Raw genomic sequence first — 23,816 nt, 5'->3', positions numbered from 1 at the left:
GCTACTCAGGTGCTTTAATCTGATTAGTGCTTTTCTAAGCACGATGATTAAATGGCATCTCTAAATAGTTCTCATTGTTCAGGTGCCTATAGATTGTGAGGTTCCTGACATCTTATTAGTTTATTCAATTCCCTTCAGTTTTATTTATACAACACAACAGTTACAGTAATTGTAATATAGTGACATTTTATGTAATACAGCAGAGAATCCCTTGAGTGGCACTTGGAAAGGAAGAAATTAAGCTTGTGCATTCAACAATCTGTAATCAGTCTTCCTCCTGCTTTCGCTGATGTAAGGCTGCTTTTCTGTTCTTTACATCCCTGCTTTTCTACACTGTCAAATTCAAATTCAAATTCAAATTTTATTTGTCACGTACACAGTCATACACAGTACGATATGCAGTGAAATGCTTAGACAACTGCTCGTGACCTAAAGAAAGAAAAAAAGGAAAAGGCTATGAATAAGATAGGAAATAAATATGAAAAATTTAAAAGGGTAAATTTAACTAACTCAAACTCAGTACTGTTATCATTACTCTACTCCAATCATCTTCTTGCCTGCCTTCTTTGGACCAATCAGCCTCCATGTTGCATAGTTTAAAGGATCAACCTTCATTTTCACCACCACCAGCGTCTAGATTCCCAGGGGTCCTGTCCTAAATCCTGTCACTGCCATGATGGGCCACCGGAGTCTGTTGGCCAAATACATTCATCTCTTTATCTCAATAGGATTGGAAGAATTGAACATTATCATGTTCAATTCTTCCAAGTGATCCAAGTGATCTTTGTTTATTGAACTCTGGCAGAACTAGGTTTGGGGGGTGGTAGTTATTGACTGCGACAGGCTGTCGGGGGGAAGGGCAAAAAGAAGCAAAAAATGGAGCACATAGAGAGATTGTGCTGGTAATTCCACTAAAAGCTAGATTCCTTCAGGATTGACTTGATATTGATTCCACCAACCCTACTTCAGAATACTGAATCTTTGATAAACTTTCTACGACCGTGGCACAGGGGGTTGGGAATCGCATCTGTAACCGGAAGGTCGCCGGTTCGATCCCTGGGCTCTCTGTCCTGGTCGTTGTGTCCTTGGGCAAGACACTTTACCCTACTTGCCTACTGGTGTTGGCCAGAGGGGCCGATGGCACGATATGGCAGCCTCGCTTCTGTCAGTCTGCCCCAGGGCAGCTGTGGCTACAACTGTAGCTGCCTCCACCAGTGTATGAATGTGAGAGTGAATGAATAGTGATATTTTGGGTGCCTAGAAAAGCGCTATATAAATCCAATCCATTATTATTATTATTACATTTAATTAAGGTTGCCGTACTGCAGCACTGTTTTGTGTATTTTATCTTTGATTTGCATCATCTGTGCAGTTTTATGAACCTTTTAAATGAAAGAAAAATCTACAGTCAGACTATATATGACTATGAAATAGTCGAGGCATTACATCTCCTAATGTTGTTTAGTATTTACTTTACTTACCTCACCATTCAAGAAACAGTAGAGCAGTGCCACCACAAAGCCCTTGAGAGTAGAGAAATAGTATTCAAAAGTATTACTTATGCTTTCATGACACATATTTATTCTTTTTTACCTTTATATGTTGATGTGTATTTTCGGTTCTACCTGGAAGGAACCCACACCGAGCTCTATGAAGATGCGTGCCTCTGTCCCTGTGTTTTCTGGCAGGAAGGCAAACACCATGTAATGCATCCCGAACAGTGGGATGAGCAGCAGCGTGGACTTCGCCAGCCTCCTGCACACACACATGCAAAACACAGACACATTCTACACATGCAGATTCACAATCCCTTGTGACTTTATATTTGTTGTTTATGCATTCACACGCAGCAGCATTTATTCTGTCTCACTTGAAGTGACTGGTATCATTGCCACCAACACCAGGAGACCTAAGCTTCTGGACCAGAATACGGATTACGTTGATGAAGATCATGAAGTTCACCTACATGAAACAAGTGGGAAGCACCAAATTAGTAATCTGTCAGAATATTGTTAACATTTAACTAGAGATGGAACATTTGGCTCTTAGGCTGAAGCTTGTTTCACTCTGTTGAAGCAGACTGGTCCAAAACACTGTGTTGAGGCTTGAATCAAACCTCTGTGACCATATGACAGATAATGCTTGAGGCTTCATACGTCACAGTGGAACACTGGAAGTGAGGTGATGGGTTCAACTCTTTAACATTGTTTCATTTGTTTTAGGGAAATGCAAAATGTTTGGTGTACCTTCCCTGCTTTGTAGTGTTGCAACAGATCTTTTGTGGCATTAAAAGTTGCCAAAAACCTTCAATCATACCTCCAAAACACTGATGTTGAAATACTTATCATCTTACTTCACAGTACAAACCTGTCATAACAATTTAACCCTTGTATGGTGTTTGGGTCTGTGAGACCCGTGTTCAGTTTTTTCAAAAGAAAAATTAAACAATTATTTTTTCACGTGTAAATGTGTTGTGTCTTTCCACTCACTCCACTTGATTATAACTGATTTATTTATAACATTTTATATAAAAGAAAAACGAGAAGCACATTAATTCATAAATGTGATCTAACAAAGGTAAAGGGAAAAAATTAACCATGTTTGCTGTTCATATGTCTTGTAATTGGGATGAAGTAAACATCTGTTGAGTAATTTAACATAAAATTGTTTGATAGTGTTAATTTGGAAAGCCAAAACTCTAGCGGGTCCACCAGACCCATGAACACTGGCTGAGTAACAAAAATACGAACACCACACAAGGGTTAAATGATGTTTTAAGTAGCCTGATAACAGGACGACACATTAAACACTAGATTTGCCAGGTGGGATCATCCTGACTATTTCCATCTAATTTCTTTTTGAATTTTAAAAAAGATCAATTATTGATTGATTATTGGTTTTAACAACTCATACTTACTTTGTTATGTCTAAAAACTTTGATATGTTTATTATGCCTGTAGCCAGCAGAAGTTATCAAGGGGTTAGCCTGTAAAAAAAATACCTGTTTTACCAGCATCTTCATAACTCTGCCTTTTACCTATTGTGCGAGCTACATTATAATCAATCTAGTCCCTTTAAGCCACTTCACAGTGGCATAATTATTGTAATTTCTGCTGCCTTTGAGGACAGATTTCTTTTGAAAAAGACATTTTTAATTCCATTAAGCATTTACTGGATTACATCTTGAGGGACTAGCTCGAATAACACCTTTGAGCGCAAATTCGATCACATCTTGGGGAAGTGCACTGCGGTCGTGAGTTCTCAGAACCTGCTCTTTGAGCAAAAAGAATGACAACATCACGGAACGTAAGTTTGGATAACATCATAGAAAGCTCAAGGCTCTCCAACAGGAGATTGAGAGACCAGTGTTGGACTGTTAGAACAGCTTTGAAATTCATATGAGTTGTTCGCACTAAAGTAAAAAGCACCATCACTTCATGTGGATACCCTCTCTGCGCCAGCTGCAGTTGCAAGGCTGGAGCCGAACAAAAAACACCCTGATAACGACTGTGTTTAGACTGTTCCTTCCCATTCCATGCAAGGCCACCTGGGTTGGCTGGAAGACTGTTTACTTAGCCTGGCAGGGCGAAGGACACTGTCTCAGCTGAACTCTGGACACACACACACATACATATACACTGATATGCACACACTCATCCCCCCTCCCTTTCCAAACGCCTTCGACGCTTATTCCCTTCCGATGCTGATGGTGGATCATGGAGACCAGCGCAAAGGGTGCAGGCCCGGATGTACTGTCTAAGTCGGCTGTCTCTCACCTTTTACCCACCCCTGTTGCTTGTCATGTGTTTCTTTGGCGTATTTAGAGTTTTTTTCATGTGCTATGTGCAGAGGTGTTTTTTTCTGTTCTCAAACTGATCTCCCTGTTGGAGCTCAGTCTGAGGGGAGTTATTTTTTTTCTGCTTATCTTTCCTCATGTGGTGCATTTTCCATTGTTATACCTCTCTGACCTGTCTTCCCCATGTGATGTTTGTGTAATGTATGTATGGTCAGAAGGGTAAGTCGGCGCTGGCAAAGGTTGGCAGCCTTAACCCAATTTCCTTCGGGGTCAACCTTCAGGATCAATAAAGTTTTATTGAATTGAATTGAATTGAATTATACCTGGATAAACAAAGAATATTAAAAAACTGACTTTGCCTAAATTGATTGCAGCTTCTACCCTGTGAGAGGAATGCTCTTTCACCTCAAAATGACTCAATATCATTCATGAGAGGATGTTTGACGGGTTTGATAAGTAATAAATAAGTAATTTACAACAGTTAAATGCAGGAAATCATGTTTTTGTACTACCCATTCAGGCCTGCAGTAGCCTAATTATTAATCTTTTATCTAATTACAACCTCTTATATATATATATATTTAAAAAAAAATCTTGTGAGTCTTTATGTCAAAATGTCTCTGAACAGTAAGTTTTGCTAGTCAACCCAGCATCCTGGAAAAGTGGTGTTGCATTAATTCCTACGGGTTAAAATGACTCCATCGTGGTTCCAGTGTTAAACATTTTATTAGCAACTTGACATTTCAAAATGTTGTAGCACTTTCATGTGTGGTCAATAATTCTTAGAAGGAAGATGCTGCTGAACGACACAGGAAATCATTCCTGGCCGTCTCCCTGCAGAACTCCTCCATCGAATACACTGTAAACACAGCAATAGTTACACCCTTTTTGCATATGCTCTTTTCTACTCTGTAATATTCTTGTCAATATTCTTGATATCTATTTATAACCACCCCTGTTAATCCTTGATATTTATAATTGAGTGATTTTTATATATTGGTGCTATTTCTTAAATTTGCAAAATCTGTAACATATTGTATTGTTTAAATAGTTTAGTCTGTTACTGTTACTGTCTTGGAGCAACTGTAACCCACACAATTTCCCTATGGATTAATAAAGTATTCTGATTCTTAAGATTTAATTTATCTCTTTTGTTTTGGAACTGGAATCACTGAATTGTGTGAATCATTTGGAAATTTGTGGCTGTTATAATTGCACATGAGCACTAGATGTAGACAGATACTAGTAGTATCTGCCTTTGAGACTTTGAAGCTTTGCCTGTTTTTTCAGTACAATCAGGAAGAAGCCTCAAAGTTTCACAGCGCTTCATCCACCCGTCTCTACATGGATGTATTATTCCTTAGTATTTTCTGTTTTAAGTGTTTAGTTCAAGTTATTCTGTTTTACACTCATATAAATGCCCCTAGATTTAGTTCATTCATGTGTCAGGATTTCCTCATTTAGCTATCATTCTCTCTTCCTGTTTTATTTTGGTAGCTGTACTTGTCTGTAGTGGTTTGCATTTACTGTTACATTCCCTGCTGTCTGGTTGTCTTGATTGTCTGCACCTGTTTTTCCCAGCTGTATCCCCTTTCCCTGATTGTCCTTCTGTGTATACATAGCGCTGTCTTCTTATTGGTCCTTTCTGTCAGTGTCTGTTATTCTCTCCTGCATATTTCTTGCCAGTTCTGGATTTTGTTTATTCTCCCAGTGAATTTGTTGCTTCTCAGCTAAAGTAAAGGCTTGTTTGCCTGTCTTCATATGTCTGCATTTTAGTCAAAAACGTTGAAATTTATGACAAAACATTGGCACTAAACATGGACCCAGAAGATCTCTGGGGAGATATGAGGATCTTTAGGATTTCCTCCCCAGTTTAAAAATCTATGGACAAGCCTCTCTCAGTGGGTTTGTCAGCTAGTAGGAATAATTTCCAGCTGTCCTAAAATGCTGCAGTCTCGAACAGTTTCAAGCATGTGTATCTCCATGACCCAGATGGAAAGACAATTGTAGTCAATTAATCCCATCCGGCCTTATTTACCAGAGTTCAATTCAGTCTCATCCCTTACATACCCTCAACTGCTGCTCCAGACAGCCAGCCCCACTGCAGACACCAAGCTGCCACTCACCAGTCTCAGCTCCAGCTGTTTCCCATTCACACAAGAGCAACCAAATAATGAAACATTTCTGCTGAATATCCCAGATGCACCACCTTTGGACACTGTAGAGCAGGGGTCCCCAATCCCAGTCCACGAGGACCGGTGTCCCTGCAGGTTTTAGATCTAACCCTGGGTCAACACACCTGAATCACATGATTAGTTCATTACCAGGCCTCTGGAGAACTTCAAGACATGTTGAGGAGGTCATTTAGCCATTTAAATCAGCTGTGATGGATCAAGGACACACCTAAAACCTGCAGGGATACCGGCCCTCGTGGACTGGAATTGGGGACCCCTGCTGTAGAGTCTTTCATTGACAACTGTTTGGTTTCTGGATCAAGATTTACTGTTTATCACCAATTATGATGGCCAAAATCCATTTTTGTGAGGAAGTTGACACTTACTGAGTTTAAGGTCATTGGTAAAATTGCAAAATACATGTATGAGTGGTTTGAATTTGACTTTCATGGAGCGATCTAAAAATAGCAATGCTGGAAACGGTAAAAGAGAGACCAAAAAAGCCACTGCACGAGCAGATGCCCTTAAAGAAGTCGAAAAATAATCAAGTAAGATTTTAGTGACTGCGCATGTGCAAGGAGAGGTTTGGAATCTAGACGTGATTCCCTTCAGTGGCAAGTCAAGGGCAAATTATATGAGTAAGAATTGAGAATTTGTACCCCCACTGTAAACACACATATACACACACCAACATATGATGCAATAAACTGAAACAAGTACCACAGTGTAAAGGCACTTTATAACACTGCAGAGAGAAAAAGTTATAATATGAACATATAATATAATAAATTCTAGAGTCAGGAGGGATATGAGAGCTGTAATAATAGTCTTAATGAAACAAACATAACACAATAGCAGGAAAACCAGAGAGATTCTGATTTAGTCATTTCTGTTGACCTTCTGTGCATTGACCAGGTAGAATATGACTCAACTCTCCCTGACTTGTTATTGTCGCTCCTAGTGTGAAGACAAGATAAGTGTCTGCAATAGCAGCCACAGAGTCAAAATGCAGGACTGTGCCAAGATTGAGGACTCTGATAATCCAGCAATGGCTCCCACTTTTACTGTACTCACCAGTAGTGATGCCGTTATTGGAGCTTTTATGATCCACCAGATAAAGGCCACATCTGTGTCATCCCAGCACCTGAGACACACAACAGGCAGAAATGTGTGTTACCACTGGCTTACAAGGCTGTTTATAGTATCTTTGAACAATCAACAATATATATTAAGCTTAAAACCAATAGTAATAAGCTAATACATTTTTAGTACTGTGCAAATATCTTGAGCCACTCCACATTTCTTCATAGTTTGCTTCCAAGGAACCAGATTTTCTTATAATAATGTCATTTGTGAAGGTGGTATTGACTGCAGTCCTGGCCATCTTCAAAATATTTTTTTTTGTTTGTTAAGCCACTTCCTACTAACATGAATCATACAGGTATAAAAATACACATAATTTATGGGAAGAACTAGTGTTGTGTTTACATATAACAGACAACTTTGCAAAAATCAATGTTATATTACAAATGGAGAGACAGACACCCTATTTGCTTTTTTACACTATCCACAGTGTGTCTTTTGTCCCGTTTTAACCTCCTCAACCCAACCTATTGCTGCAGATGGCTCTCCCTCCCTGAGCCTGGTTTTAGCAGAGATTCAATAATGTTAGGAGGGAGTTTTTCCTTCCTACTGTCACAAAGTGTTTGCTTGTGTCATCTGATTGTTGGGTTTTCTCTGTATCGTTGTAGGGTTTTTACCTTGCAATATAAAGTACATTTAGTCAACTGGTGTTGTGACTTGGTGCTATATAAATAAAACTGAATTGAATTAAACCTTAGATAAGCTTCCCCTTTAGATAATTTGTTACTAGCCTGACACAGGATGTGAGAAAAGCATCAGCCCCTTCAGTTGAGCCATCTGCTGTTAACTGAAGATTCACCAGAAATGGTCTCAGTTGAATGTTGGTAGCCATTCTTAAGGAACAGAACCAGGAGAAAAGACAGGTATGCACAATGGCACAAGGACTGCACTGAAACTGTCAATATTAGTGTAGTGATGAATCATCATATTTCCATAAAGAGGAGGTCAGGGGAGTATCTACAGTCATTTGTAAAACATGGTGGACGCTCTAATTTAGGTGACAGAGAATGCAAAAGCAGTCAATTTCCGAAGAAGAACTTTGGAGTGTTCTCAAAGAAGCCCGGAAAACTAATCCTGAAGTCAAAAAAAATTACAAGAACATTTGCCAAAGAGGTTTCAATGCTAAAGAACAAAGTCATAGCAAATATTCACTTTCAAGTTCATTAGAATTGTACAAACTTGTTAATTTTTCCTTGTATACTGTGTTTTCACTTGTATTCAAACATGTTCCAATAACTTTCTCCAACTATTTCCTGCTTTCATTGCAAAAAATAAAGAAATGAGTCATCCTCGAGAGTTTTGTACAGCACTGTGGGTGTGAATTACTGTACAAATGAATATATTATCAAAAAGCCTTTTTTTGCCACAAAGACTAGATCACAAAATATGTTATTTTTGTTAACATTTTATGCTTAGTCTAAAGTTATTTGAGTGACTATGTGTTACTATCATTTTTGTTATTTAAATTTTCTCTAATTTGACATTGTCTTGATTTCCTGCAGCCGTTGCTCACCCCCTGTTGTCGTAGAAGTTTCGAGTTAGAATCCAAGCTGTTATGATTACTGTCGGGAGACCTGGGAGGCACAAACAGAGTGACCTGATCATTAGGAAAAGAACTAAAGTGGAGCAAGAGGAAAAACAGGAAATCAAATGAAAGGAAACAGGGACATATGATAGACAGGGATGATGACAAGTGAGGTACCCACCCCAGCCAATAAGTATGTACCACCAGAAGTATTTCTTCTGGAAGACAAATGTGAGAGTGAGCAGTGTCTGCAGGTACATGCCCTCCACCAGGAGCCAGAAGTAGTTAGCCAGGATACTGAACTGGAAGAAGGCCACGGCTGATTTACAGGATGTCTGTGGGACAAAAAAACAAAAAGATTCGTGAACATCAGATTCATCTGAAGGGCTCATTTATCTACAGGGACAGCAACAATAAAAAACATCAATTTATGAGCCACAGTGATGTTCAGAATTATAAAAAACATAAGACTTTAGTGTTACAGGGAAACATCCATTTCCCTTCACATGTGCTTGAAGTCATGGGTTTTGCATTGTATTTATTTATACTCATTATAATTAATGATCAGTCTCATCCTCCTCTTACTAACACTATAATATTTCTGGAATGGTTCAAATATAGTTTATTATAATGGTAGTCAAACAAGACGGTCATATTTCACCTTAAACCTGCACCTCTTTAATAAACAGTAGGTGGCGGTTGCAAAAAGAAGTCAAGATGTATAGAAGATAATGGCCTTTAGCTTCTTCAGTAAACACTTTCCTGGTGGCTTTATGGTGTCAGTCACTAATTTCTGAGTCCTACTAAGTATAACATGTGCCATTAAAAGAGTGAGAGGACTCAAGTAGTAGACCGGTTTAACTTCCTTATTAACAAGCAGATGAATGAGCAACAGGGATTAGACCTCCTGATTGAGGAAGGGGAGCAATGCCAGAGTATTGTATAAATCTGCAGGTTGTTTACAAAGAAGAGGAGATAGCAATGGAGCTGCATTCCAGAGCTACCAGTTGAATCAAAAAGAAGGATAAATCATCAACTGTCATTAATATATAAACAACAGGACTTTAGCAACAAGTGAGTGACATCATAGCGGGGACCCCCATATGTAGCTGGGATTTCAGTTTCATTAACTAATCACAAAAGACTATTCACCTGAATCTGAATCCACCTGCAGCATCTACATTATGTATTGTCATGTTGCTCATTTTAAGATGGTATATCTGATTGAATTTGAATGGTCACTAAAACACACTGCATGCATAAAATCTTTTGTCAAATCTAAAAGAACCGACTTAAAAAGCATGCTGACTTTGACCTCGAAGTTCTACTTCTACCATCATTTTTGGTGTTGACGAATTCTCCCACATTTTTTAATTCACTCATCGTGTCACTCTCTTGTAAATGCTCTTTTGCTATTCCAAAATGGAAACGGGCTTTTAATGGCTAATTGAAGTTTATAAATTATATTACCAATAAATTGCCTTTGTCTTAAGGGACTTATTAAATTAACTTTATTTTATACTTGAGTCTTAAGATGAGGACTTTGGGATATTTATTTTGCTTGTAAATAATATTCAAGCCTGTTACTGTTTAACTAAACGTTATTGGATTTAGATTCCCTTAACTCCAGCAAAACTGGTACACTGTCTATATCTCAGAATAATTTTGATATTCTTGTCTTTTTCTGTTGCTGTGCGCTAAATGTCAGAACTCTGAAACAGCTGGCAGCCAAAATGGTGTTTGGGGAGCATGGCATCTGGGATGAAACACTCAATGCATCACAGAGTTGTTGGCTTTTGAGTGTTGCAGAAATCACACTCCATAAAGCCTATGTGCTTATGTAATCCTTAAAATTTGTTAAATAATCTGGTTATGAAGCTTTGTGAATTATTTCTTTCTTTTCACTTCCACTGATTGGTGAAAGCCACAGAGGGTTCTTAAAACGATGTCCCTGAAATAAGCGTTCTCGTTGGGTATAGTGAGTCTTGACCTTCTGGTCAGTTGACAGCTGGTGGAGCAAGTTAGCTGTTAGACCAGCAGGAAGGGACTTATCTGAAAACACTGGAGCACTTTTACACCATGTCTTGATAAATCGAACAGATATTTGAAGTTTACACATCTACCTTCTTGCCTAATTTACGAATAAATTCTTTACAAATCCTACCATGTGAATTCATGGATTTTTTTTTCACATTCTGTCTCTCACAGTTGAAGTGTACCTCTGGTGCAAATTACTGACCTCTGTCATCATTTTAAGTGGGGGAACTTGCACAATCAGTGGCTGACTAAATACTTTTTTGCCCCACTGTATTTCAAACATTACTTGTAGTTTTCGCTACTCTGTCATTGTCACCTTTCGGGTGTTGGACAAAATTTTGGGATACTTGGGTGAGCCCACTTCCTACTTCACACTATGAAAGCTAAAAAGCATGTTATATGCATATAGCATATTAAATTAGACTTGTTAGCAATCTGTTGCCTAATTCCCTGTATGTTTTTGAAGAGTAACCCTCAGTTAGATAGTTCCCACCAGAAGGGATGCCAACTATTCAAGGTGTTTTAGCTCTCCTGATGACACCAGACAAATGGATGCCCTCTTTAACTGTATCTTGGATATAAGATCTTGGATGGCAGAAAACTTTTTACAACTTAACCAGGACAAAACTGAAGTTTTAATTGTCGGTCCTGAGGCTCAGAGAGAGAAACTCTTGTCTAAATTAGAGGCATTTTCACTATGTCCTTCGCTACAAGTGAAAAACCTGGGTGTTATTTTTGACTCTGAGCTTGGTTTTATCCCACATATTAAACATGTAACTAAAATTGGATTTTATCATCTAAAAAATATAGCCAGAGTCCGCCCTATTCTCTCTCGGGCCAACACGGAGATGCTGATGCATGCTTTTATTACCAGTCGCATTGATTACTGTAATGCCCTGCTCTCTGGTCTTCCTAAGAAGAATATTTCAACTTTACAACTCTTGCAAAACTCAGCAGCTCGTGTGCTGACGAAGACCAGAGGGCGGGCCCACATTACACCGGTTTTAGAATCGCTGCACTGGCTCCCCGTGTGTTTCAGGATCGATTTTAAAGTTCTTTTATTGGTTTTTAAATGTCTTAATGGTCTTGGGCCTTCTTATCTCTCAGATCTGCTTTTACCATACGAACCCTCGCGGACCCTGAGGTTCTCTGGTACTGGCCTTTTGATTGTCCCTAAAGTCAGGACACATACTCACGGAGAGGCAGCGTTTCAGTGGTATGGTCCTCGTCTGTGGAACAGCCTGCCGGAGGAGCTCAGGGCCGCAGAGAACGTACATGTTTTCAAGAACAGGCTCAAGACCCACCTTTTTAATTTAGCTTTTACTTAGCGTTTATTTATTTTATGCTTATTTATTCTATCCTGTTATTCTATTATTAATTTAGGATTTACCTAATATTTGTTTGATTTTATTCTTATTCATTTTTTAATCTTCTTATTCTATTTATATTTATATTATATCCTGTTCTTATTTATTTTATCATTTTACCCTATATATATTGTATTGCGTCATATCTCCAGTGTTTCCTCGGAGGGCGCTCTCTGCACCGGGGCTGTTATTGACCGTGGCTGCTGGGTCTCTGGGGTCCTCTCAGCCTGGCTGGGGGGCTCCTTTGCCTCCCTCCTGCTGTGTGCCCAGCCTGGAGGCTGCGGTCTGTGACCGGCTCCCGGTGCAGACGGCTCCCTGTTATAGTGTTTCCTCACTTGGCTCATGCGAGCCCAGCCCAATTTTTACTCTTTAAGTGTGCGCGTGTGTGTATGTGTGTGTGGGTGGGGGGATATATGTGTATTGAGAGTGTGGGGAGTGAGTTGGAGGGTGGGGTGGGCTGCTTTTAACTATGTAAAGCACTTTGTGCTACATTTTCTCTGTATGAAAAGTGCTTTATAAATAAAGATTGATTGATTGATTGATAGTTTTGCTCTCCATTGCCTGTTTCTGTAATTTTCTTCTATTTTCTTCACTAGTTAGCTGCTAACCTTTTGTACATGATATTTGATACATCTGGACAGTTCGTAATTAATACATAATGTATTACTGATTGATAGATTTCACTGTGAATCCTGTTCTAGAACCATCTTCTTATCCATATCTAGCCTTGCCCACTGTATTTTTCTTTAAACCGTGTTTTTGTTGATGTCATGAGTAGGCTTTTTTCCCCTTCATATTACCTATTCATTGTGCCTCAAAGCCTTTCTACGAGTCATGCTGATGTTCTGGTGCTGGTCCCTCATACCGACACAAGAGGCACACTTACCAGCACTCCAGACAGCCTCATCAGGAGAAAAACACAAAGGGAAACACATTTATGCTCTCACCGGCTCTTTGCTCAGCCATTCCCAGCATTTCAGTCTTGCTCCTTGCTGCTCTTATATTAAGTTATTAACCTCATCAGAGACGATATCAAGAAAACCAAACACAGCTAACCAAACTCATTGCTACAGTTTAAAGAAACCTTGCAGTTGAAACATGGATATTTTATCTCCCTTTTTTCCTGCAACAGATTTACCTAGTAATTGTAAAAAGAATATGGCTGGATAGAAACAATAATCTAACCTGTGCAGTTAGATTAAATTAAAAAACTATTAAATTGGATTATTAGCAGCATGCAAAGTAAGGAAATTTGCATTTGGTTTATTATTTCTTTATTGTTGCAACGGGTATAAATCTCATACCACTGGAAAGCCTGTTTATTTGGCTGACCTGTGACAAGTGCTGATTGAAGAATGCGATACCATCCCACTGCTTTAGTGTGTCCAGATTGTGGCCAGCATGAAGATGTGGTGCCAGACTGATTCTGTGTATTGTTCTTCCACATGCTACTGAGACCCCTGTTTGTTTAATACATTGTTAAATTGCCAACATGTCTTGTTTCTTCTGAGAAGGTTTGACATGTAAAGTCTGAAGAAATAATTGACCAAGTTTAGTTACTTTTTCCAAGATTACTTGACAAGTTCTGATTATAGCTTTAAAACATGGATACTTCTTGTGTTGCACATTTTGGAAGTCATTGTAATTGTGGTGCTGGCAAAATAAAGGGCTATTTTGAAAGGACCACTGCCTTTCCCCCCCAACTATATTCTTAAGTAGAAATTGGAGCACTTGTCCAAGAAACCCAGAATTTCCTAGAGTATTTAAAGGTAGAATGGGAGGGAGAGCCTTCAGTTTTCAGGCCCCTCTTCTGTGGAACCAGCTTCCAGGTTGGATTCGGGAGACAGACACAATCTCTGCTTTTAAGATCAGGTTTAAAACTTTCCTTTTTGATTATGCACATAGTTAGGGCTGGATCAGGTGACCCTGAATCCTCCCTTAGTTATGCTGCAATAGTTCTAGGCTGCTGGGGGACTCCTGTGATGCATTGAGTATTTCTTCTTCAGTCACCTTTCTCACTCACTATGTGTTAATAGACCTCTCTGCATTGAATCATACTTACTATTAATCTCTGGCTCTCTTCCACAGCATGTCTGTTATTCTGTCTTCCTTCTCTGACACCAACTGGTCGCAGCAGATAGCTGCCCCTCTTGCTCATAGGGGGTCATATGATTGTTGGGTTTCTCTCTATGTATTGCTGCAGGGTATACCTTATAATATAAAGCACCTTGAGGTGACTGTTGTTGTAATTTGGTGCTATATATATAAAATTGAATTGAATTGAATTGAAGTACCACACTGACAATTAAGTATCATTTAATTATCTGCATCTTGGGTGGATAGAAAAAAATGTTCCAAGCTATATTTTTTATTGAGTTTAATTCATGCTGCAGAAGTACAAAAGGGACCAAGCACTCTAAAAACTGAGGAGTGATATTATGCTCATTAGTTCTTCCTTATTGCAAGAGTGGATCAGAGGGGGACCATAAAGAGCAGTCAGTGAGGTCAGTCCCGAAATAGTGGATGATATGTGTACATATCATATTTTTATTGTTAGTTTGCTATTTACACAGGCACTGTTGCCAAGTAACAAAATAAAAAATATAATAAGTTGTGTAATTTATTATTTTCCACAAGGAGTAACCTTCCCTGTGAAGGCCAGCAAGGTGGTGCGCTTTTATGTGGAGACTGCATATTTCTCCTTGTGCCTCTGTGGATTCTCTCTGGGGACTGCAGTTTTCTCATCTAACTGGTGACTGGTGAATGTAACCCAGAATGGATGTCTGCATACCTGCCTGTTGTACCTCCCTCTCAAACTATGACAGGACAGAGTCATAGTTTGAGAGCACCCTTGTAACCCTTCACTAGATAAGCAAAAGAAACAAAATCTTTTAAAAAGTGAAGTGTAAGCTGTAGTGCATTACTTGTTTTGAGTAATGACCCCAATCTTCAGGTTTTACTTTTAGTTAAGCTATGTTTCAGCTAGTTTATAATTAAAAAAATGCAAACATTTTTTTTTAGTTTTTAAGTTTCTGTATTAGTTTTACTATTTAAAATATTTAAAATAAGTATTTTAAATGGTCAATCTTACAATGTTCTGTATTGATGTTTCAATACAAATGAGACCTTTTGAAAACAGCTGACACACTGACACATAGACACATCCACATATCCCCCCATCTATCTCTGTCGTGGGGGAACTGGAGTCTATGAGCTATATGTTTAATGAGAATGGAATATCTATATCATTAACAACATGCATCAATGCCTCCAAACCCTAAAAACTAAGTCAATCTCCCACTTTAGCTCATTTTGTAACCACATAATATAATTTCAGTGAGGGTTTTTTTCTGTAACCTAGTTTTTAATGTGTTTTTCACTTGAGTAAAATAGTTTTGTCACACTGAATTTTAGTTTATTTTTAGATAACCATACTATCCTTAATCCTACTGCCAGTTTTCTTAAGTAAATATAGTGCCTTTGATGGGCATGGAAGATGACATACTCACTGTAGACATAAAGCAGTGGTCCATGTTTTCATCAGAAAAAAGGATAGCGTCTTTGATAAAGACAGCACTCGCTCTCAGGATGAATGAGAAGAACAAGTTCATGTGGATGTAGTTCCTGGTGCAGTGAAATTTCCTAAAGAGTAGAAGAAAAAAGAACCTTCAATTAATCTGTTTGGATAAATGTTCATATACTATTTTATTTCAGAGTCATTTAGTCTAAAAGAGTCTAATATTTTTCAATGAGACCTCCAGCATTACCTGAAGACAGTGAAGACAAAAATAGCTGATATAAGAGAGATGAGGGAGGTAGCGTAGCCAGCAGTGTACACCTGTTTGAAGTTGGAGAAATACGTTGTCTGAAAAAAAAGAGAAGTGAGTGGGGGTTAAGGGAAGGGATTTCAAAACTGCACTGTAGGTGGCAGACAGCTGGTGTTGTAAGCCACCGCATTTGTTCAACAAGTTGTTCACAGTGGACATAGATGGCTTATTTCACTCCTCTTTCAAATCATCTGCCTTCTCTGTCCAAAATGTGAACATTGGCGTCCTCGAAAGAGTGACCTTTTCCGTTTTTCATCCTGTTTCTCCCTAATTTGTGCCTTACCTTCTTTCCTACCCATCTTTGCTGACTTGATGAAAGCCCATTTGGGATAACCACGTGTTTTGAGAGCTTTCTTTACATGTATGTGTTCTTTTTATTTCCCTTCTGGCTTAGTGGGAATGCTTTCTGCCCAGTGTTGTAGTGTGCTGATTACTCCATGTCTGTGCTCCAGAGGGTGGTGGGAGTCAAAGAGTAGATACTGGTCTGTGTGTGTGGGCTTGGGGTAAACTTAAATGCTGACTTTTCCATTCTCCCCAGTGTGCACAGCACAGTCCAGAAATGGCAAACTATTATCCTAAACAGACACCAGCAAGTATTAACCTAACGCTCATTCACAACCTTCAAGTGTTCAATAATGTGACGAGATAATGACCCATCTGCTGTTTTATTATGTTTGTCTTTATGAGTTGTTCATTGAATAATGCAGCTACTATATTTGATGCGACCTGAACCAAATTTACTGTAATCCAACCCTGGAGAAATCTGTTTAGAAATAGGTGGAGCAGTTTCATTATTAACACTGATGACCAGAATACCAGCAACTGCATTAATATATTTCACCTCTCCAGTTATCCATGGCTACTTGATTAATTAGGAATCACATTCAAAACATGCTTGTTCTTGCAGTCCTGTGAAGAAAACGTAAAAAGCATGTTTCACAGGATTCCACACAGTTATCACCCGGATTGTTTGCACTGGCCAGCCCCCAAAATAGAGACCGGAAACACTTCACACTCTTACATGATCTAATTTGATTTGGACTGATTTGTCTTTCCTGGACAAGTTAACTTCATTCTGGGAGAGTGAAGCTTTATGTCAGGGGCTGGGTCTGTGACCCAACATTTTCAGTTCGCTCTGTATTTTTGAGTTCTTATGTTAAGTTTGTGATTATAAGTTCTTGTGTTATTCTTATTTAGGGTCTAGTTGAGTTTCAGTTCAGCAATTACTATCATCTGTGTCCTTGGTTTTTGTGTCATGTGTTTTATGTCTGTGTGTTCCATATTGTCAAGCTTGTGTTGTCATGTTTACATCCTTCAATGTTTCCTGATTTATTTTAAAAGTCTTATGTTTCTTTGTTCCATGTGTTTAGTTTTACTCTTCCCCTGTGGTGTCATTATGTTCATTTGAGTCAGCTGTTTCCCCATGTGTTTCCACTTCCACAATCACCTCCTGTGTGTATTTAAGTCCTGTCTTCCTTTGTTCAGTGTCAGGTCGTCTGTTTTCCTTCTCTCCAGCTCACATCAGGTTAACGCATTTTCATGATTCTCCTCAGTTCATGTTTTCTCGTCATAGTTCCTTGCATGTATAATTATTTTGCTTTATAATGTTCAGAATTATTTTCATGTCATGTTTGTTATAGTCAGTCCTTCACAGTTTAGTTTAGTTTACTTGCCCCTATTCGCCTTGCTTTATTTTGTAATGATGTTTACTTACTCCGCACACAGTCAGCTCCCGCTGACCGTGACGCTTCAGGCTGCTTCTGCTCAGCTCTGCTGAGAAATATTAAAGTGTTGGTTGGGACTTCTAGTCAATTGATCAGTCAGTTAAAACGTATTATGGATTTCAAAATCAAGTACCTGGTTTTCATATGTACATATTTTCAGTGGTATCACCTTTAATAGCAGGAAATTAACTAGACAAATTATTATTTTATCTTTCTCCTTTTTGCCAAACTTTTCAAGTAAACTATATTTGACAATAGCATAATAAAAATGGAAATTATGTTTTTGGTTATGCCACCTCAATATTTTTTAGCTGCCCCAAGATGGCGACCCCTATGAAAAAATTCTGGAGACTCCCTTATTTATTTTTTTTTATAGATAAGGACCGCTCAATTATACTTGATAAACTGCAGATTTGACATGTAGTGCCATCATTTTTAATTACATATTAGATATACATATGTGTTTGGATTGTTTCATATTGTGAAATGTCCAGCAAAACAAACTAAGTATATTAAATTTGTGTTACTCAAATGCTAAATGAAAATTATCAGTAGTTTTGTGCAGGGTAAACAGGTTAGCTAGAAACATCTGCTGATATCTTGTTAAATTAGGCTTTGTAAATCCAAAAAGCACAGCAGGTCACCTGATCACAACCTGTACACAAAGACAATTTACTGAAGCTCACATTAGAAAATATTGTGAGTTGTGATTCGTGTCCCCACACTGAGCTACTACAAGTAGTCTTAGGGTTCACCCAGCTGCTGAATCCCACTTGAACTCCTTACTGTATTTTTCTGTTTATATGTGGAAGCAAAGTCACCCTTTACAATGTAGGCAACAGAAAATATTTCTTTTTTATTCTTTTTTACTGCTTGTGTCTTATATAACAGATTCAATCTGACCACATTCTTTAGAATTAGCATTTAGTTCAGTTACCCTTTGTACAAAAATATCTGGTAGAATTATTTTTCAAGGAGCTACTTTTAACTTTATTTCTCTGAGTACATTTCAGAGCTTGCACCACTTCATTCTCACTTGAGTAAAAAAAGTTGATTCGGTACTTAAACGTTTACCATAGTATTTTTATAGTATCTGTACACAAGTAAAGAATATCTGCACTTTTGCCACCTCTGGAATCAACATAGCAAACTAAAATAAAATGAAAACAAACAAAACATAGTAAATAAATCACAATATATACCGACCCAGATGGTCTTCTGCAAGGCTGTAGCTGAAAAATGTGCAGGGTGCTGAGATCATTAAAAAAAACTTTAATATTTTTATCACAATGAATTCTTTTAATATCAGTAGAAAAAAAAATCCAGCAAATAGTCTTGGATCTCTAAGTGAGAATGAGCAATGTTTACCTCTGGTTCGATTTCTTCATCCTCTGGAATCTTACAGGCCTCTTCATAGGATGGGTAGAAGTCAGACCATCCTTTCTCAGTGCAGTTCCTATAGATATAACCTAAAACAACAACAACAAAAATACATGAAACTCAGCGGTTTCTGCCAAGGGAAATACCACCAAACTGTGGTGTTTCAAATTTGCTTGTTATGTACAGACAGAAGTCTCATTCAGCCCTTTTAAGTAGGGTCTTTTCTTATTTTTTTCAGTCATTCACATGTCAGTCCTAAGTGGCGTAACAAATGAAAAAATGACTGAGTTTAGTATTTTAGTTTTGCTCATTGTTATATTTTCTGCATAGTCTGTTCTTTATTTACATATTCTAGCTATAGTTTCTATTTTTTTAGTTTTCTGTGATGTTATATCCAGATTATGTTTTCTTTTTGAAGTTCAACTTATCACTTATTCCCCAAGGTTTTTTTTCCGTGCCCTTCTGTGTTCTCTGTTTCAAGTCTGCATTCCTGTGTCCAGTATGGAGGACCAGAAGTGCCACATGCATGCAAATGAAGAATGTTGTGCTTCAATAATGAATTGTGCAATAAAATATGCATTAGGAAATTCATTTAAAATTTCTTTTTATTTGTTTATTTATTTAAACAATTGTCCATGTACACAAAAAGTCCATGTGAACAAAAAGGCAAAAAGGTTATTGTGCCAGGTGTTATTCTTGGGAGTTGAAGAGCAAAACTCAAACAGTGAATTCACTTTAGATTGATAAACTGGAAAAAAAATTCCAATATAGCTGGATGGGGGTGTTCTTTGACTCAAGACTTTTGCACAGTGCTGCTGTGCAAATTACCAGCAACCAACCCCCTTTCTTCCATTTGCCAACCAAAAAGCAAATGGAAAAAAGTGTAAATGGACCGGGATTAGGGTTATATCCTTTGCTGTGTGCATCGGCACGTGCATTTTAAAAACTGGGACATAGATGCACAATAAGAAAACATTCATCCATCACTCTTATACACCAGCACCTCCTTATAAACACAGGAATGCACATGAGCACAAATATTCTGAGAGTTTATCAGAAGAGATACTGCACCACAGCTCTTAAGATTCAGTGGATTACTCCATCTTCCTGTTAATAGTGTGAAAATACAGCAGGCACATGACAACCACGTGTAAACGCTGATAATATTACCACAGATACAGTACATAACTACTGCTGCTACTAAAAATTACACGTTCACCATTTGAAATTTTTTTGTCTTCCATTTCAGTTGTTGTACCACTTCATATTTTCTTTCTAAAATTTATAACTGACAGCATATGCAACTAGTTTTGCAACTTTTCCTTAACTGAAATTTAAAATGTCAATACATTTAAACAGCTGTGTGTTTCACAGCTAAAGCGGAATTACAAATTCCATATAGAAAGCATCTACCTAACTAGTCAGAAGATTCAAACTCAGGATCTTCTTGCTGTAAGGTGAGGTGAGAGTGCTAACCATTGCACTGCTGTCTTGCCATTTACCAAGCTTTTATTGATTCACCAGTTTACACAATATAATTCTACCCAGCAGAACACCATACCACAAATATTATGGGTTATGATATGTCACTTACATTTCTAGAGCTGTGAACATCAGGCTGCTGAATTAGATATATATGTATTTGAAGCTGATTCCCTGGTCACTTGCCACAGTAAGTCAGTTCTAAATCATGCAATTCCAGTTCAATGTTTCTCTACTGACAATCAAAGTCAGCTATTCAGGATTCATACATAACATTCTATGTCACACGTTGATCCATGTGAGAAACTGCCTATTATGCTTGCAGTCATTTTGGAGCAGAATCAGCCTTTTGTGTAGCGCCTTCAGTCTTTTGGGATTCTGTGGATAGAGTCAGGTATTTATGTTTTGTTTTTTCTTTGTAACCATGTGTACACATGAATAGAATTTAAACAGTATGTGACTTCTTTCACAAGGACTGCTACTGGATCAAAGTGTGATGCTGCTTCTTTGGTGGCTGAGGAGTGGCCTTGTGTGGACAAATATTTAAAGTTTAAGGGACTGGATAATGTGATGACCAGTGTTGGTCAAGTTACTTGAAAAAAGTAATTGATAACTAATTACTTATTACTTCCCCCAAAAAGTAATCCCATTACTTTACTGATTACTTATTTTCAAAGCAAATAAGTTTAGTTACTTAGTTATTTTTAAAAAACACGATTTACAACCTGAATAGGTAATAAAGCGATAGATCTTTCAGCCCAATTCTACTTTTTCTGCATAATCCATCATACAAAATGTAATCAAATGGAAAAGTCTCGTTTTAAAACTTGTTTTATTAGTTTTAATCTTTTAACTTTATGCATCAAGCAAAAATTCAATTATATGCAACATTCACTGACTGGAAGAAATTTGTTTAACATTTAAACCTATTTTCTGCACATAAAATAAAATAGGTTTTTGGTGTTTACACTCAGTCTTTCAAATAAATGCAAGTAAAACACAGCAGAAAATAAATAAAATCAAAGACTAGCGGTCCTGTTGTTCTATTTTCACCTGTAAAGCAGGAGTTGGGTAGGCGGAGGTTTACCCTGGTGCAGGTGTGCCGCAGTGGTCAGTGGAAGAATCTGCGGGTTTGTCTGTGAGTTTCCCATTCCCTGGTAGCGTACTTGGTGCTTGCTCAGAAGTTAAGGGTTTTTTTTTCGCTGTAAAAAGAAGTTTTCTTCCCACGCAGTGAGCAGCGGACGCTAATGTTGTCACTTTTTACGGAATCAAACTCAAAGTAAGGTCAGTACTTCCACGCTTTAAACGCTGCATGATCATATGTTCTTCCGCACTCAATATATTATCCATTGTTGATCTGCACACAGCTGTTGCCACGAATGTCACACTCGCTTACCTCATTGTCATGAGACACTCTCGCAATTAATCACGGTTTTAGTAACACAGTAACGCAGCATGCTTACGGGAACGTAACAGTAATCTAATTACCTTTTTTGCAATAGTAATCCTTTACTCATTACTTGAAAAAAGTAATTGGATTACAGTAACCTCTGGTGATGACACTGACTAATAATGTGCTGGAATGCATAACAGTTGAAATCTACAAAGACTGTAAAGACTGGATGCAGGAAAAGTTCACAGGAAAATGCCAAAAAATTTAATTTGTGTAAATTTTAAAAATTAAAATGTTAAACCCAAATAAACATAAAATGACAGAGCCTATAATATATAAGAGCCTGTAACCTGAAATCATTAGAAGTTCTAGAATCACATCATATTATGGCATTCTTATAGACAATATATTTTCAAATGATACTGAAAATAAAGTAAATAGGTTGATTATTAATAAATAATATCAGTGACCATTGTCCAGTTTTTGCAGTTTATGATAGGAACTAAAAGCATAAGTAAATGAAAAGAAAATGAAGAATACAGATGAGTCCTCAGTAATTTCCTTTAACTGCTTTTTAACAGAACTGAGGTTAAATATGAGAACCAGGATATTAATTATGTATATGACAGATTGATTACCGTAATTGTCGGGCTATAAGCCGCTACTTTTTGCACAAGCTTTGAACCCTGCGGCTTTTAGTCAGGTGCGGCTTTTCTAAGGATTGTCCATGATTTTTGTGATATCATAAGAGGATTTGTTTTGTTTGTTCCGCTGTTGTACGGCACTACGTTGCCTGGCGGAAGGGAATGTGATCAGATACACAGTATCGGGGTTCAAGAGTGGTATGTTGGTCACATGTCCGTCCGCCAGGCAACGTAGTGCCGTACGAAGTAGCGCGAAAAACAAACTTCAAAGTAGTGCTACGTGTTCAGCGGGAGGCGTGGATGACGAACGGCGATAAACTTGCGAAAAGCAACTTATGCCCAACTCCACCAGTGAATTCTGACAGCGTGGAAAAGTGTGAAAACATCCATGATCACCAACGGATTTTGAAGGGCTGGACTGTTGCATGATGGAGAGGAGGACACCGCCACGGCCCTTCAGAGGGTGTTCGACTCTGACACTGACAACGAGGATTTGTTTGGTTTTGAAAGTGACAACAAAGGAAAGGAGCTAAGAGTGGATGACGAAGCCACCCTGAGCCTGTTCGTTTCCGACACTGGAGAAGAGGACTTTAGTGGTTTTAGTGCGCAGGAAGAAGAGAAAGATGGTGGTGAATGACTGACTTTTCTTCTTGTTAAAGCTGTGTTACTGCACCTGAGCCTAAAAGGTAGTCCGAATCTATTCTTCTGGTGTGCTGTAGGTTATTGTTATATACTACATTTGTTACTCGTTTATGAAGCACAGTACATGTTTCGTACTTGTAATTACCGGTACTTGTACGTATACCTAAAAAGTTATGCAAATATGTACCCATAACTTGTTTTTCAAAATATTAATAAAAGGGATGTGTCTCCAAACACCCATCTCTTTACTGACAATTCCCTTGCATATTCCTTTTGCATATTCTCTTACATATGATAAGTCAACATTGAAACACCTGCGGCTTTTAGTCAGGTGCGGCTAATGTATGTACAAAACAGGATTTTCTCTTGATTTTAGCTTGTGCGGCTAATATTCAGGTGCGCTTTGTAGTCCAGAAAATATGGTGGATTATTTGCCTTATTGTTTAATATAAATTGCCAATAAAGCAGTATAGTAAAAAAAAAACATATATATACTGACTGTCCATGGATTTTAAAAAAGGGTCTACAAAGTGCATGTAAAAAGAAATATTAACTATACAGAGATTAAATATGATCGATGGCTACTTCTTCACTGTAGCCAGGCTGACACAAAGTCAAAACTCTGCTCTCTATTATTGGGTTACTTGCCAAAGACATTTAAGCTAATAATGGTATAAGTACT

General features: G+C 38.0%; 1 protein-coding gene across 1 annotated transcript in view; it reads right to left on the bottom strand.

Moving 5' to 3' along the window:
* ghrhrb (growth hormone releasing hormone receptor b) overlaps nucleotides 1–23,816 on the bottom strand; it is a 75,884-nt gene that overhangs the window by 3,690 nt on the left and 48,378 nt on the right. The window contains exons 4-12 of the mRNA XM_085437679.1: nucleotides 18,962–19,062; nucleotides 15,810–15,907; nucleotides 15,552–15,684; nucleotides 8,820–8,973; nucleotides 8,627–8,687; nucleotides 7,045–7,114; nucleotides 1,871–1,962; nucleotides 1,626–1,755; nucleotides 1,482–1,523 (exon numbers count right to left, since the gene is read on the bottom strand). Of these exons, the coding sequence (XP_085293805.1) occupies nucleotides 1,482–1,523; nucleotides 1,626–1,755; nucleotides 1,871–1,962; nucleotides 7,045–7,114; nucleotides 8,627–8,687; nucleotides 8,820–8,973; nucleotides 15,552–15,684; nucleotides 15,810–15,907; nucleotides 18,962–19,062 (881 nt within the window). The remainder of the gene's footprint in view (nucleotides 1–1,481; nucleotides 1,524–1,625; nucleotides 1,756–1,870; nucleotides 1,963–7,044; nucleotides 7,115–8,626; nucleotides 8,688–8,819; nucleotides 8,974–15,551; nucleotides 15,685–15,809; nucleotides 15,908–18,961; nucleotides 19,063–23,816) is intronic.

The sequence above is a fragment of the Copadichromis virginalis genome, linkage group LG17, assembly GCF_057382275.1.
Source record: "Copadichromis virginalis isolate Kocher_CV1m ecotype Utaka linkage group LG17, C_Virginalis_male_GT1.1, whole genome shotgun sequence".
Classification (NCBI taxonomy): domain Eukaryota; kingdom Metazoa; phylum Chordata; class Actinopteri; order Cichliformes; family Cichlidae; genus Copadichromis; species Copadichromis virginalis.
The sequence above is the reverse complement of the archived record's forward strand: the minus strand, read 5'-3'. Positions and strand labels throughout refer to the sequence as shown.